Consider the following 17,576-nt stretch of genomic DNA (forward strand, 5'->3'; position numbering starts at 1 on the left):
TACTAGCCGCCGCAGCTGGCCGATGGCAAAATGCACATATGAACGAAAACTTTTGTGAATTTCATAAAGCTGTTCCGCCACAATTTATAAAACGTACTTACCGTAGTTGTGGGTCTGAAGAAAGAATACGGCCCAATATTGACAGCGAACATATTTTCGAAGTCAGCGCACCAGTCAGGAAAAGTTCTGACAAACGAAAGGCTTCAAAAATCGGGTCCTTCATTCGCAACTGCTTTTTTATCCGCCGGCCACCTTCACTAATGACGTATTCAGTATTATATTCGCTGAATTTGCTCTTACGAACAATTCTTGCTTAAGAACTTCTCTGCGAACGCGGGCCGTGATGAGCTTGAACAGCCAATCGTGAACGTTGATGCCAGCCATTTGTTTACTGGAAGCGCAGTGCCCGAGTAAATGCGGTATAACATCCACTCTCGTTCTAACTGACTCTCATAGAGTTCTTACAGAGGCGATAAACAAATGCAAATAGCGGGGAGGGAGGAGGACCGACCGTCTTTGTACAGTGCACGAAGCGAGTCGTCTGCGAATGAAATCGCTCTCGCGCGCAAGAAGGTGCGGCCTTGGTCCGGTGTTGGCGGGGCTGCTTCCCGGAAAAGATACACACACCCAGCCTCGGCCGCGTCTCTTCTCCATCGAAAAATATGCAAGTGCGTGTTGTATGCATTTGGGAGGAACGCCCAACCGTCAGGTGGGAACAAGAAAAACGAAACGGACACCTCGGTGATAAGCGTCGTCGGCTGGAGAATGCCAGCTCGCCAGTCCGAAACCCAAGCGCAGACTGTAAGGACGCCTGTTTGAGCACCAACACATCGTCCAGGTGAGTCCATCCTTTGCTTATTGCACGGTGAAGGTGGCCGTGTAATATCCGTAATGGCAAGTGAAGACGTCGACGTAAACTGCGTGAAATGCTGCAAATCTGTGCGACGAAAACCACGTCAGAGTTACTTTCAGAACAAGTGGTGGTTACATAGTTTAATGCACGAGTACATGTTGCTTAGTAAGAGCATCGAAATTATGATCGTGAGGACGGAACGCATACACGAAAGGAGAGACAGGCATAAAAACTCTTCCCTGTGCCGTGAGCTTACGATGCACGCTAGAGGGCAGCATGTGGCCTGTCATGACTCGGACCGAGGCTCTTGTCTATGCAGATGCGGTGTTAGAGCATAAAACATTAGGTCCTTCGTTCCCTCAAGATTAAGCAGAGATCTTGATCAAAACGTGGTGGCGTCTAGAATACGCTGAGTTTTCTGTAAACCTAACAAAGTCGATACCAAAAAAATATAACAAAGGGAGTTGAGGTCTGCAGACGGTTGGACGCAGTGAGCAGACTCATGAATTTTCAACTAGCGGGTGGGAGCGGTTGTCCCAGGGCGTGGGTAAATAGACGGGACTGGTTACCTTTGTCTTGCCTTTGTGATCTGGGGGTGGCGGGGCTAGTCAAGCTGCTGAAACGTAGTTTTTCTCCGTTATGGTCACTTCTAAGGTAAATTTTATTGTGCACTTGATGCTGTGAAACGAACCAAATCAAAATCGAATTCGGAGAGCCAATTGTCCTGCACTGATCCCATATGGGGCGCTAAGATGGCGCTGAATAAGTATTCTTGATTGTACGCGTTATTATTATAAGACCATGCTGGTTTAACATATTTTGCTGAAATGCAGCATGTGACTGGACAACGGCGTAGATGACTGCTGAGGAGGGAAAGTGCGCCACGGCTGGACATGTTTCATCGCCTCACAGTTCCATGCATACCCTCAAGGATTTATGGTGTTTAGTGAGATTCAAACTACCCGTTGTTGCTCGAACAACTTGGACCAAGTTTACGTCAGAATTTTTGAAATGCCATATTACCGTGCATATGCCGGGTACCAGAAGACATTCTGGCTTGCAAGAGGCAGCGAAACTCTTTGCCATTCTGACCTCTATTAGAATAGTGTGGAGCACCTAGGGCATGCATATGTTTCCCATTCGAAGAAAGGTAACGGGTTATTTTATCTTACAAGCAAAGTAGAAAAATGTTGATCCTTGCACTCGGCGGTCGTATCATTTCGTGATAATTTAAGAGTTCAGTACATAGACGCAAAGTATTGACAATTTTAGTGCACGTTGAAGTGCGGGTACGAATATCTTTAGAAAGACTGTGTAGCAAAGAAGAAAAAACAAACAAATAAAAGCTAGAAAGAACAAACTCTTTTCTTACTTTCACATTCGGACATATAGATTAAACCTTTGAACACGGCTGTGGAACAGCCTTAGGCAGTCACTTTTCCTTTAATTTTCCCTTTGTGTTCGATTCACCACCGATGAATCAAGCTTGTGTAATGTAAGCTACTGTCGGGAACTTGGTGGGAAACCACGGCGAAACTCGACTGTGCGTTATACGCAGAAAATGCACACAATTTAACGCACCGGGTCGTCCGCGTATCACGTTCCTTACTCCCTCCGTCGAGAATTTTGTATTTTGATTACTGACACGCACCCATCACCAACGAACCCGACCTGTCTCACGTGCTGGGTGCCGCTCGCAGTTTCCTCAGATGCGAAAATGTTGAATGGGTGAACGAGGTGGCGTCCTCATTTCGTGTTACACAAGTTGAACGTAAGAAAGCGGTCAAGGCGACTAAAATTAAGGCTGTTACATTCCCAAATGACTTGGTGTGGCAACAGTAGAAATAAGTGTTGCGTTTCTGTCGGTTCTTTTCTTTTTCGGGCCTCCTTTGCAGTCATGACTGCGACGAAATCATCATTCTGTGCCCTGCTTGTCCTCCTGGCATCAAGCGGTGTGTTCTGCTCGCCCTTGAAGGATTTCTTTGAGGTACGCTACCAGACAGCTACACGAACGACCCACATTCGTATCAGGCAAGCTTTCGGCTTATCAATTGGCGTAACTTGACTAGCGGAAGTCCAAAAGACGTGACTGGCTGCGTAAATATCGTTCCACTACCGCTAGACCTAGTCCGTTTTCATCGGACGGCCGCGATCATCGCATCGAATGCGTACGCAAATGACGCAACGTCCTCTGCTTTAGTAGGTACCGAGGTATTTTTGTACCCTTTCTGTGTGTTAGAATTGAAACGAAATTCTGGCGTTTTACGTGCCATAACCACGATTTCATTATGAGGCATGCCATAGTGGAGGACGCCGGATTAATTTTGACCATCCTGGGGTTTTTAACGCGCACCTAAATAGAAATGAGTACACGAGCACTTTTGTATTCCCCCGTTCTCCCCCACTTCTACCTGCCCCCCCCCCCCCCTTTCCGGAAATGCGTCCGCGCGGCCACCTTGAGCTTAGCAGCGAAACTCTACATGTCCACTAAGCTACCACGGCGGATGCTCCTCCCGAATGTACTATTGCATTTCATCTTTGTACATTTTGTCGGATTTCAATTTTTGGAGATTTCTAGGTCACAAGCGTTGACGTTCGGTCATCTCGGTGAGGCATAATACTTAGGATCGTTTAAACGCCCTGATAACGAAAACAAGTGTGCATATACACTTGCTTGTTCTCGTTGTCAATGTGCTTGAACAATCTGAGGTAATTTTTTGGTCGCACTTCTTTTCAGCGTCAGTGACGTAAGCCCGACGCAAAACACTTACTCAGAACACGCTCGTCCAGAATTTAGAGATTCAGTTGGCCCCTTTTGCTACGAAGTGGCACAGTACGACCTGAAAAAATTCGAAGTATCTTCGATGGTGACAACCGCGATGTGAAGAGCATTGTGTGAGGGCTACAAGTGAAATAGATAAGTGGTGCACAGAAAATTAACAGCTTAGGTCGAGTAACAAGCCATTTTGCATAATATGACGTGCTGTTGTTTTGCACAAATTTGCCGACAATATCGTGGCCTACTTATAATATTAACGCGGCTGAAGCATTTTGGAAATAGTCGTTTGTAAAACAATGTTGATTTTACTACGAGCTGCGAAAATAAAAAAAAAGCAATTGTTACAAATTCATGTTGGACCCTGATTTTCCTGACACTCAGTACACACACTGAATTAAAGGTTAATTCCTGTTGTAGTTTTTCTACACAAATATGCGTCTAGATTACGACAATTTTTGTTGCGTTCATAATAAGAGACATACCACGCTGATTGCCACAAAATTTGGCGGCAAAAAAAAAAAAAGAAAGCATTACTACAGCTCCAATTTGGTGGCTATGTCATTAGTTCTTGACGGAGAAATTTTTTTCTTACATAAGTAAGGCCTTTTCTTTTCCAGTAAACAATCGGGTTAGGTGGTACTTCTTGGTGTCCCGAATTCCTATATAATCTTTGAAAAAATTGGGCGCAGCGCGCCGTCTGTCTTACAATACTGCAAGCTTGAAGGCTCAGGTGTAAAATTAGCGAATACTAGAAAATGCGCTATGCAATAACGGTAAAAGAATATATATATATATATATATATATATATATATATATATATATATATATATATATATATATATAACGTTGTGGGTTCGGTTCCCACCTGCGGCAAGTTGGTTTTCCATCCACTTTCATTTCCATTAATTTATCATTTTCCTTATTTCATTTATAAAGCACAAGTAATTTCCCCTATGCTGTCCTTGGTGTCAATGTTTGTTGGCTTCTTATGATATGACTAATACAAATCGAGCCCCTCGGTTAACCCCCTTTCTTCTCGTTTATATATATATATATATATATATATATATATATCGGTCATGACAGCGGAACGCCTTTTTTGAACGCGCTGCCTTTTGATGTGGCTTCACGGTTGGTCACGTCAAGTTTTTCATTTTTCGCGGCCTTTCTTTCTTTGGAAGAATAAATGGGCAGAAAGTACCTGGCTGAAAACACGTCAGCTTGAAGTTTCTTTCCATTTCCTACCAATTCTCTATTGAGAGCAAGTCATTTAGTGCATGTAATTGAAAATAGCTATTCGCAATGAACTACTAAATTGAATGGCACAAAAAAAAAATTACTGGCGGCTACTCTACTCGACTGTGAACAATATGAATTTGGCTGTCTTCGTGTATAATGTCCCGTCTCTCACTTATATTTTTTAAACGTGATGTAGGATGGCTGGAACATCCTGCATGGTTTCACATGGCTGCGTAGTTGGAAAACCGTAAGGTTAAAAGGGGCGGAACCAATCAGCAGTTAAATTAGCAGTCAGTCCAATAAAAAACTGGGTTGTGTTGGAGTGTCATATGTGATGCTACATCTTGTTTTATGCCGTCAGGTCTTCTTTTTTTCCCAAGTCCTGCTCTAACGTGCGCAGAGTATACGCAAGGATCCGCTGACCACGTACCAGTGCTACCGCAACGGCAGCAGCCTGGAGGACCCGTCGGCCGTCAAGCTGAGCGTCTCGTGGAGCGGTCGGGGCCTTTCCGACCCCAACAAGGTCGACTGCATCGTCTCCTTCAGCTTGCCCGGCAGCGAAGGGAAGACGACGTGAGTGCACCCCTCTCGTGTATGACGAGTTTTCAAGGGGCGGGCGCGGTTACATCGCATAAAGAACGCTGTAATAGAATCGCCCGCTGAAGCTGTTTGTCCGAGTCGCGCTCTTCCCGTAATTCAGAAGTAAGGGGCTTCAGTCGGTTCGCAACGATTCCGAATGAAATGAGGCGCATCTTTGTGCGCTCTACCACGGCCGGAATGAAACGCGGGACACAAGGAAAACGAAATAGAAGGGGAAATTTACTTTCGCATTTGCCGTTTCGTACGACGCTTAAGTAAATTCATTCACAGTTGCCTATGCCATGCAGGCCCGAGCGCTCTTAGCGACCCGCTACAGTGAACGATCACACATTACAATTTCAAGCCGTTATTAAATAATCAAGCGCAAGAAGTGTTTTTCTTTATCTGTATTTGTCCTTGCTTGCGTCTCATTCCACTGTGACAGTACGTATCTGGACGGGCTTGCAGCGTTATTAGATAAATATGGATGGCTTCGCCAGTAAGAGGAAAGTAACAATTGGGAGCGTAATCTAATGGATGCGCAAGCATGCGTCTGTTGTGGTAGAGTTGGTGCACTCATGTGCGCGCCACTGGAACTGTAAAAGGTCAAGAGCAATCAAGACCTCAGACTAGTACCACCGAAGTATAATTGAGGCCTCAGACTTATTTTTCGCAGATTTTTTACCTGTGATAAAAGTGCATCGACATGCAAAAATTACAAAAAGAAGAAAAAGAAAACGCCACCAGTGTCTGAGAGATTAAGCATCAAAATTTCTTTTCTAGATCATCGATAACACATTTTTTCCATGCTCATCGCCGTTGATGTCTTTTTTATGTCATATAGATCCATTTGCTTCAACTTTACTCACCATCAGGAAATTATTATCGCAGTCTTCTTCTTTCATTGCTGTCTTTCTTCATGGTCGAGAGACTTACCCCCTATATTCCATAATGTTCCTCCATTCAACCAGCTGAACAACCGACCACTTTCTGAAGAAGGAATTCTACACCATCGGCAAGAGCTAACGTCACAGAAGAAGCCCGTGCAAGCACTACTGCGCTTCTTGCGATCTACCGGCTTTTGTGAACGTCTCTAACTTGAGCGCCGTTCGTGTGTTTGTCCCTGTGTGTGCACCTTTTTTTTAACCCTTTCTTCTCTGTCCTCTTTCTAGCCCCTATCTCCCAACTCTAGTGTAGGGTACCAAACCGGAGACTAATATTAGGTTAACCTCCCTGCATTTTCTTTTCATCTCTCTCTCCATTCGACGCTCTTCCTCGACACAATAAATGGACGGATGGATAAGTGAGCATCCCCTTTGAAACGGCATGGTGGCAGAAACCAGCAAACTCATAATTTTTACTTTTATTTGGTGCCTATTGTCGGTCCTCAAGGCCCATAGTTTCGTGCTAACAGACCATCGAACCTGATATAAAATTATTACCCTTTAGGAACATAGGTCTTTTCATTCTGCCTGTGTGTTACTTGGTCTGACGCCACCAATACTCCAGCCGTATTTTCCTACTCTCCTCCCATCGCAAATTCGTTTTAACTTTCCTCTCTTATTCTTAAAGCCCAAGGACTCCGGCAAGGCAACTTCATCCGCATGTACATCTGGATGGATACTGAAACATCGTAACAAAATATATTTCCTAGGGTTTCCGTGCTATCTTCACACGCCGGATGCGTATAGTCGCCATCGGTAAATTTTACAACGAAGCTGTTAGCCTCGCGGTGGTCGGCATTTTTAGTGTCCATTCGTGAACAAAAATTTTCATCATCAGCAATGGATCATAACCCTCTAAGCAAGCAAACGTGCAGTGGTACATACCCCTAGTAATGGAGAGCCTACAAGCACACAGCAAAGTGAAGCGAACAGTGTATACATTCATTAGGATCACGCATACAACGTGCAGAACAGCGTAAGTTTCAATAAAGAACAAGCTCAAAACAAGCACCCGAGCCATCAATACAACCCTCATCAGTTGTAGGGGTGGTTTTGCAGCAGCTTCGCTGGACATCCGCTTACGCAGAGCTGGGATGGGGAGTCAATTTTTTTTTCCCATCCAATAACCTTTTCCTCAAATACCCTTAGCTGGCTTCTAACAGAAGTGAAGTGCCCTTTGAATTATCTTAACACATTTCCAATTTGATTCGTTTGTGTTTGGCATAGATTCATTACTCGTTTTCTGCCAGTTGCACCTATCCCGGATGCGGTTTGTCCATCTCCAACTTTGCGTTTAATATTTATTCCTTGTCGCTCTCCATGCCGTTAACGCAACATTTACTAGCAAGTTTCTTGTTTTTTTTTTCTACTCTGTGAGTCGACGTTTTTACCATATAGGTATGCACAGCAAAGTGGATGGCAGACAATGGGCGGATGGCAGTAGGTGTCTTGAGTCACGTTTCGTCACAACGCTTCGCTTTGCAGAAAATTTTGCAACGAGAGACCAATTTCACGAAGCTTTTTGTTTGTAAGAACTGCCGGTTCTTGGCCGTTCGCCAGTCGTAATTATATGGTCGCTATTGGGATTGGTCGGCTCTCGTTCTTACGAATCGTTCTATGGCGCAAGAACTGCTTTGCGAATACCACCCCAGTTGGCTCCCGGCGTCGCTGCATTGGTGTAAAACTGTGTTTCTTCAAGCAACTACTCGATGTTGGAGCAAGACTGCAGCTCAGCAGCTTCTCAAGTCGAGAGTCGACGCAGTGGAGTCGATGAAAATATTCAACGCGCAGTCTGTTTGTGAATACGGCGGCTAGCAAAGTGACGGCTTTGTCGGCTGATCGTGTGTCTTGAAATGGAAAAGTCGTGGGTTCGACTCTCGACATGTATGACTGCAGCATTTCCTTACACTTGCTTTCTCGAAACGCGGGCCGTATATACAAAAAAGTTATCATGCTAGAACTGTTGATAGGCGCATGTGGCAGCAAATTGTGATGTTCAACTTATTAGCGAAGGCGGAATGCCAACGAAAAAAAAAAAGGAATAGAAAAGAAAAAGCGCTACGAACGAAAACATTTGTTGAATTAGGCGCCGTGTTTAAAAGAAACATATGATGGAAGTTAAAAACCTAGTGGCACGACGCAGAAGTAGCCACTAAGGCATCGGTTATGAGGTCGCCTATGCGGACAACTATAGGGGCGGCAATCCTGCAACAATATCTCTCCCCACGTGTGTGATACTCGTTCCTATTATTTGAGCGCCTTTTCAGCGCGCCTGCAGGCAGCTTGTTAATTGGCTTCGGTGTGCCTCGACGCTTCATGGGGGACGGTGTTTTGCCTACGGTCTCTTTTGGCCTTCCAACGTCATGAGCACGAGCGACGCGGGTGGCTGCACAAGTGAAGTAATTAAACTCGGGCTGTTACGAACAATGTTTTGAGGCACGTTGCTTGTTGCAAAAGCCTCGTCATGTGCCATGGGTTGGCTATAGAATATTCATTTTGAAGAATGTATAAGCTCGGGAATGTGCCGTTACATCGGCAATGGAAAATTGTCGAACGTTTTGTCTTTCTTAAACTACGTCAGCATAAAAAACATAGAATGAAAAAAAAAACCGCACTCGAACATATTATCTTGTTTTCACTGCGAAGCGGACAAAGAGAACCGCGTTGCGAAAACCTCATCAACCATTTTTTTTAAGAGTGAAGTATTTCGCGTTAAAAGCTGTACAACATTTATTTCTATTTCCGCAGGTTTCACGCATCTGCGGAGTACGTGCCACAAAAAGACTACGCCATACTAGCCGCAGGTGGTAAGTCGGTATTGCGCGCGCACGCTGTCGCTCTGCGAATGTTGTTGCGAATTTTTCGCCGCATCTATAATCCTGGCGATCCTGCTTCCAGCGCTAGAATAGAAGCGCGCTTTTCAACAACGTTCCTTTCTTGGCAAAGCCTAAGGCAATTACGTCCTCAATCCGTCATTACGTGTACGGCTACCGCCCAATATCTCACGATGCAAAGCGATAACGGTCCGTAGACAGTTACTCAGAGTCGCCTTCACTAAGTCATACTGCCATTTCATTGGAACGGCTGATTGAGTGCTTGCGCCATGTGAATATCTGAGGCGGCTATCAAACCGCTTCTCAGCCGAGGTTTCCCCTTGGGCACACAACGTATTATTTCGAATCGACTGGATGATAACACGTTTATAGAAGGTGAAGTCTTAGGAGCGTTGAGTCAGTGTTGCAATGGTACAGCAGGCCGCCTGAGCGCTATACACATTGCACTGATGTGTGTGACCTCAGGGATAAACTAAATGCCCCGACGTTAACTGCCCCAGGCAGCGTGGCGTCCCGATTTATTCAGGAAGGGGGCTACCTTGAATCCTTTTATGCACTTTGTGTTAAAAGTCAGATTATGTTTACATGTTTGTTTTTGTTCACGAGAACTCTTTCACTTAACTATGTTTAGGGTGTCTAAGCTAACGTCAGCCGAACTGCTAAAAAAAAAGAAGCATGGTACAGGATATAAGACGTGCGGAATTGTTGCACCGTCTGCACATGTCTGCACCGTCACATGTTTGCACCTTGAACCTGTGTGTGTGTGCGCGCGCGCGCGTGCGTGCTTGTGTGTGTGTGTGTGTGTCTGTGTGTGTGTGTGTGTGTGTGTGTGTTTGTGTGTGTGTGTGTGTGTGTGTGTGTAATTTGAGAGGTGGTGCACGCGGTTTAAATCGTGGATCCGGGTGCTCGAAGAGGTGCGACGTAATGCTAACATAGTTTCCTCGCATTTACTTCTAAATCGTGATAATTGTTTTTAGTGTTTCCTTTCTTTTAGCAACTCGGCTAACGTTTGCTTGGTTACCCGGTAAATTGACAGTGTGTCGTATAAGCAGTACTCTGGTGCGCATTACTAAGCTTTTGTTTTTGTTGTCACTTACAGGAAAGAATGTGAATCTTTACCTTCTAGAGGCGCCGCACAATGGAAAGGCCTATTTTTTCAAGCATGGTAAGCGGCTTGAAGCGCGGATAATGCCCCAGTTATTTTATAAGTTACGAGTGCAAATCTGCGCCCTTTGTCTGAACGGGTTGGCTTAAGTTCGCTTCTAATTTATACACTAATAAATACAACGCACTCGTTCGTGAACAGAAATGGCAATCAGCTGACGTTTCGAGGGGATCATGGGCTAATAAGTCACGAATTGCTTTCGCTTATCTTTTTCCATTAAGCCAGTGCCTTCGATGAAACCTGAGATGATAACTGAATTATAACTCTATCCCTTCTACTACAGATGGAAATAAAGCCACAGCGACCGTGAATGACCGCGTTTGAATAGTTGCAATCTAACCATGTACCAATATTGCCAAAAGTTAGGCCTTCAATTTACAGTGGTGACAAGTGCACAGTGAAGCTTTCGAAGTTTTACAGCCAAGCTGTATACCCCCCCCCAATATGTTTGTCGTGTCCGTCGGCAAACATAAACTCAACGAATCACAGCGGGAGGCAAGCACCGCGTGCGCCGCTGGGTTCCTTGCAACACCACCAGATGGTGCTCGCCTCCACGCATCCGCGGATGCGAGCAGGATATTCTGGAAGGCGAAGGCATAGACAACGCCCCTATAGAGGCTTTGAAGTAGATTAAGCGTGAAAATATAGCTTTCGCTGAATTGGAAGGGATCAGGAGGGAGAAGAAAGGTGATATCACCGAGGGACTAAAACATGGATGCCCCCTATCCCCACTGTTGTTTATTATTTAAATGGTTAGGACGGAAAGGGCGCTCGAGGGAAGGAATATCGGGTTTACTGTCTCATACAAACAGACGGGCACCATACTAGGGCGGCAGCTTCCAGGTTTGTTTTATGCGCACGACACTGTGTTGCTTGCTAACAAGCAACGTTATGTGGGACGTCTGGCTGATATCTGTGGAAAAGAAAGTGAGAATTTAGGATTAAAATTTAGCGTTATAAACCAAGTTTTGTGGTATTCGATGAAAACAGTTCACTCTGAAAAATTGCTATTGATTTCGCATTTTCTTAAGTGTGTTTCTCAGACGCCAAGAGCTTGTCCTCCCTGCGTGGAGGGAGCCTAACCGACTCTGCAGGCATTTTCGCTAAAGTTGTTCTCTCTCTCTCTCACGCCAAGAGTACGCAGCCACTGGCTGCAAAGGCTCGCTTGGCTCGAAGCAAACAGGACGACAGAAAAATGGAATCATGATGCTACCAACAACTGAAGCTTTATTGCACGTGACTGAAATATATGCGAGGGAAAATTTATTGACTGAAGTATACATTACCGCACAACATGAAAACAGCACAACTCAGAGAAAGTATGTGCTGATGAAGAAATCGGATATCTTTCTTTTTTGACAATGAGGCAGACGAACAGCTAACGCAATCATCAACTCTGCTGTTAATCGCTTCGCCTTCTAGTATAATCTCGTTTATCAGCTGATGCTTTGCGAGTGCTTGCGTGCCACAGAGCAAATGAGTGTGTTGGGTGCTATACGTAATCCGCACGCGAAAACACAAATTGGCGCCCAAACCCCTCGAAGCCGCTGATTAGCGAACTCCATGTTTCGCCCATCCACCTGACTTTAGAAGAGGGGACATATGTGTTTTCTATTAAATACATATCCCAGTGCTTGCGCCGTTTTGAGAACATAGGACACCGAGAATAAGATTACGCTTTTGGTTATTTTCAAACTTTGCTTACCTAGTCGCCATCTTCCTTGTCCGCTTGCAGTCGACACCTTGACCGGAGACGAAAGCTTCAAGATCTACGATACCAGCGCGACCTGCGAGAACGCACATGCCTTGCGGAAAATCGTCTGCACCGATTCGTGCAGTCTGCAAAATACTGCGCAATAAAGCTTTTTTATGCACTGACGGTATACGGTCGGAGCCTATGGCATATCCTGCGTCAAGGCCGACTTCATCCTTATAAAAATGTTCGGCCACGGCTGATCATTTCAGGTCTACGTCTCCCTGTGAATGCTTTGTCATGTTTAAAGGTAATATAGGATGTTAGTACCTCGTAAAGGGCTAGCAGATGTCTGCTCCTTGCTTTCTGAATGCAAGGTAGTTCGTAAAACTAACGTCTCATGACGTAATTCGACTGCACATTTAGCATTCTTTGTAGCTTCGCTCAATAACTTCAGCAGTTCGATTTTTTTGCTCCTTTATAAGAGGTAATGACTCGGGGATGGGAAGTGCTATGAAAAGATTTTGTAGTTGAGGATAAATCTACTAGTTTATTCTTTATGAGCTTCATGCTTTCTTATCCCGCTTAAAGCCAATAAAGCACAAAAATAAATAAATCAACGTCTTTCCCTCATAGCGTCTTCCGTGAAGACTTTACGTTGACTGAGAGATTTGATGCTTCGCTGAAGGGCAGCCTCCCCGGTATACATTATCGGGGCAATAGTTTGGCCACATTTGTAGCAGATCGGCCAATGTCTTCTTCTAAGGGACTATATTGACACAGAGCAGTCCAGCGCCAGCCTGTTATATATTTACAAGCTAATCAATACTGAGTTCTTGCTAAGCATGAAAGTAATCTCTGAGACGGGGCTAGTTGGTAATTCAAGATGTGCACATTGCGACAGCAGATAAAGGACGTGGCGCTTGTCTCCATCGTACCTTTTTCGTCCTTTGTCTGCTGTCGCGCTATGCACGTCATGAAAGTATAATGTCTGAACTGGAATGTAAAAGCGTTCGTAAGTTTCACGACTCGGCTTCCACTTTCCTCAAGCAGCGTTTCTGCAAAGCGCACACACATGTTTCCCGAGCCACATTTTCGATGCATAGACATGAAACCTAGCTTAACTGGAGAAAAAAACCGTCTATGGCAAAAAAAGGTATTTTCGCCCATGGTGTGGCCGTCCATATTCGCACTTGCACATATACTTTTGCGATAATGTATAAGTGAATTTACTAGCTTGATTCCAACTCATCGGTTATGTAACGTTTTTTTTTTTGCGCGCAATACTTGTGAACTCAGGTGTTTGGATTGAGGATGAAGGAAATTGGTGTGCGCTGCATGTTGGAAAAGAAGCATAATCGGGAAAAGGTTGCAATTTTCGGCTTATGTTACTGTCAAACGTGTCAAGGCCAGGATAGATTCATTTATTAACAAATGCGGTACGTCTTTGTTCTACGAAACCTTGTAAGCGATGTGCCTGTAAACGGGTTAAAAATTTAGCGACGTAGACATGCGCCTATTTCTACGTAAAAAGAATATTTTTGCGGAGCGTTCTTGCAGTTTGTGTAAATAAGTAATACGCAAGCAATACGTGCCAGCATTTTTCGGGCGTACAGGTGGCACGCCAGGAACTCGAGTGTTAAAATTGCGCAGACAATGTGGAATATTGGTCGTGTTTCCTTCTGTGCGGTACATGATTGTGCATTTATTGACCACGACTCACACCGGATTACAAACCGACAAACAATACCGCATTTAATAAAAGTACTTCTTGACAAGGCGGCTTCAGTTTTCAAAGCGTCGATCCGAGTTTAATCTACAGCTAGTCGGTGTCACAAAGGGATTAGAGAGGCGTAATTTGCTGTGCGAAATTGACTGCTATTAGGCTCGGAGCGAAGCAGTCTACTTTAACTAGGGTGCTCGGGAAGTGAACTTTCAGCATTCTTAACTATATATATAATTGGTAAAAAAGAACAATAACGCTGATTTGCGTTGGACGGCGCCCTCTCCCATGGTTGTCACCTCGTAGCACTCAGAAGTAACAAACACCAATCACGAAGACAGCGGAAGCTGGAGACGGCCAGTGACTCTATGACCACCACTTCTTTTGGATGACGCCCATGCCAAGGGGTGCAGACATAGCCAATTTCACATTCTTTTTCTTCACAAACCGGGCTAGTAATAGTATCAACTAAGTGCTGTATCGAATGATTAGAACTATAACAATGCAGTCATGCTGCGAAATAAGCAAATGTGAAATCTTGTTTTTGAATGTTTAAGAATGTTTGAGACGCTTGTGGTGCCTAGGCGTTCCGTGTTCGTTTGTTCGCACTCCTTTGCAATGATTGTTTAAATTACACAGCATGTAACCATGCGCATGTGTTTAGCACAAATACAGAATGTTGCGTACTGCGTTTGTCGAGCCGACTGTCAGCAGTTATATAAAAAAAATATGAAAGCAGCACAATACCCATATATCTGCATCAACAAAGCATGATGCACCAAAACAATGATCGTTTGTGCCCATTATTAACAGTGGACAACAAGTTGGCTGCTAGTAGCCGCAACTGATCGAGGGACCTGTCGCCGAGATCCAGGTCACACTGGACGACCAACGAATGCTTGACAAATGTATTTTAAGCGTAGCCGTAGGGCAACGCGCTGTCCTACCAATCAACAAGTTTAACAACATGATCGCCGTTGTCCCACGTATAGAGATGTGGCGCTCCTCTGCCATTGCTATCATAGTTTTTTATGTAGTTATATTTTTCAGGAGAAAACGTGAAAGTCTATGCAGGAAAATTGCAACTGCACCATTTACATAGCTCGCAACCATGAATTAGGAATACACACCGAGTGCAGCGCAATCCAGCAGGTATTTGCCATCATCAGCGTGAAGATCATCACAAAACAGGCGTCGCAAACTGTAACAGAGTTTAAGAAAATGATGCAAGCAACCAGAAATATATATATAATTGGGTCGTTATGAAGAAAGCCCCCTACTCCCACCCCGTTTTCAGTCATCACAAGAAAAGCAACATAAAGAAAAAGAAGGAAGAAAAGAACATAAAAGGAAAGAAAAAACAATAAACAAAATAAATAAATAAATAAATAAATAAATAAATAAATAAATAAATAAATAAAATAAATAAATAAATAAAATAAATAAATAAATAAATAAATAAATAAATAAAGAACCCACTGACGCATCATAGCGTGCACTGCAAGGTGTGCAAGGTGTGCATGCCGATGGAACCCATTGAGAGAGTACCGAGTTAGGTTTGTCGGCTCTTGAGCGTTACAGGGGAACCGCGTAAAAATCTAACGAAGACGACAAGAGGCACAAAAGCACACACAGCGCTGCGTGTGCCTTCGTTGTGCCCCCCTTAGTCTTCGTCAGACTGCTGCGCCGTTGCCGCGTAGTGAGAGCACATAGACGCACGTGTTGGCAACGCCGTTGCTTGTTTTCCTTACAGCGAATGCCACGCTGGGAACCATTGCTGCAGTAGTTGTAGTAGCAGTCGTTGATTTTGCCAATACTCTTGTACAGGATGGCAGGATGTTTAGTAGCGCAAATTCTGAAAAAAAAACGCATTTGGCTGTTTAGTATCATGGTGAGCGGCTGTTTAACATGTCACCCTGAGCACAACGCAAGACTAGCCGCAAGATCCATAGGCTCTGTTTTAATACTCTCTGTAGAGGCACAGTAGAGGGCTAAGCAGACAGCAATAATCTTAAGCCTCGTTACAGTTCTCACAAATACGCCAAAGAAGACAGCTTCGCGCGCAGGCGAAGTAAAAAAAAAAGATCAACTGCACTTAGGTATCCCTACGTGGATGAATGCGAAAGCATTTAGACGTCTCTCGGATGACGCCTCGGCCTCGTTCGCGTACTTGCGTGGACGCCCAAAGGAGCCGGGCGCAGCTACTGACTGAGAAAACTCGAAGGTTCACTCATGGGAACGCACGACAGAACCGAGTGGCAGCGCCGCGACGCGCGGTGCTATATACCGGGTGTCCCAGCTAACTTGAACCAAGGGTTTAAAAATGAAATATTGGGGTCAGGAGAGTGAAACTACCTGCATATTGGTGACAGGCATTTGGCGCACCACAGGAAATTTTTTGTATTGCAATTACTTAACTAGTAATTAAAATAATTTTTTTAAAATTTTTAATATTGACTTTAGACACTAAGTGTGATTCGCAAAGTTGGAGAGCACTTTCAGAAACCCCCATTCCATTATTCGCCATAAAGAAAACCTTACGTGTACCTCTTTTTTCGAGCTCGAAAGAAAGCCCGCGAAATACAAAAAAAACCACGTGACGAGCGCATTCGCGCGCCGCGATCGTGCTGCTCTCAACCGTGCTTTCAGTGAACGAAATCAGCTCCGGTATTCATTCGGCGGCCCCGTTTCAGAGGCAGGCCGATATCTTGGTGGTGGTTTCTTCGGCCGTGTCAGCCAGTTCGCGCGTGACGGTGTAAATTGCAGCGAGTGCGCTGCGCTTTGCAGTCGCGATAAAGACTGCCAAGCTCGAAGTTTTCAAATGAGAGGAGTTTTATTTGCCAGTTGCAAAGAAAATAAAAGTGGCGGTTTATGGCTTGGCTGTGCGGCGATGACAGCCGTGGCATGCGGTTGTCCTGACTCCATTTCATTTCGGTTTCTTACCAATTATAAAAAGTGCTCGAATAGGTCACCTTGTGCGACGATACAGCTATGGCATCTTGTAACCAAATCAGCCGTTGCATTTCGTATGACAGCCTCAGGCATGTTTAAACAGACTTCCGTTATTTTGTCTTTAAGGTCTTGCGGTGTGGAAGTTGGTGTGCTGTACACCTTGTCCTTGATATGACCCCACAAAAAGTAGTCCAGAGGTGTCATATCAGGAGACCTGGCTGGCCAGTTCACGGGACCTAGTCGTCCTATCCATTTCTGCGGGAACGCTGCGTCGAGCCAGGTCCGAGCCTTGGCGCTGCTGTGCGCGGGGGCGCCATCGTGTTGAAACCACACATTTGTGGCCCTGGCGAGCGGTAGATCCGAAAGGAAGTCGTCAACGGGTCCTCTGAGGATATCATTGGTGTAGCGATCTGCTGTCAGCGTCTGGTCGAAAAACACAGGCCCGATCAAACTACCGTCGAAAAGTCCACACCAAACACTAAATGACCACTGGTACTGGTGCTGCGTCTGTAAAACCCAGTAGGGATTTGAATCGCTCCAGTAATGAGCATTGTGCAGGTTCACCTGTGAATTGCGCGAAAAACTAGCTTCGTCACTCCATATCACTTTGTTCAAAAAATCCGGGTCGTCCTGCATCTTTATCAGAATCCAATTAGCAAAATCGGTCCTGTTTTGGAAGTCCCGTGGCAACAGATTTTGATGAAGCTGTACGTGGTACGGATGCAGGCGGTGTTTGCGCAGTATTCGCCAAACTGATGACCTGGAGACTCCGGTATCCTCGCTCACGCTGCGCACGCTTGCTTGGGGTTCCAGA

The 17,576-nt window shown here is 44.9% G+C and overlaps 1 protein-coding gene across 1 annotated transcript; it reads left to right on the plus strand.

The window, feature by feature from the left end:
- Positions 1–649: 649 nt before the first annotated feature.
- On the plus strand, positions 650–12,273 carry LOC126531172 (uncharacterized). Its single transcript, XM_050178594.2, has 6 exons — positions 650–838; positions 2,749–2,840; positions 5,273–5,445; positions 9,144–9,202; positions 10,329–10,394; positions 12,130–12,273. Exons 2-6 carry the CDS (start codon positions 2,751–2,753, stop codon positions 12,252–12,254), a joined length of 513 nt encoding a protein of 170 aa, XP_050034551.1. The 5' UTR covers positions 650–838; positions 2,749–2,750; the 3' UTR covers positions 12,255–12,273.
- Positions 12,274–17,576: the final 5,303 nt, after the last annotated feature.

Source organism: Dermacentor andersoni, chromosome 5, assembly GCF_023375885.2.
Source record: "Dermacentor andersoni chromosome 5, qqDerAnde1_hic_scaffold, whole genome shotgun sequence".
NCBI classification, from domain to species: Eukaryota; Metazoa; Arthropoda; class Arachnida; order Ixodida; family Ixodidae; genus Dermacentor; species Dermacentor andersoni.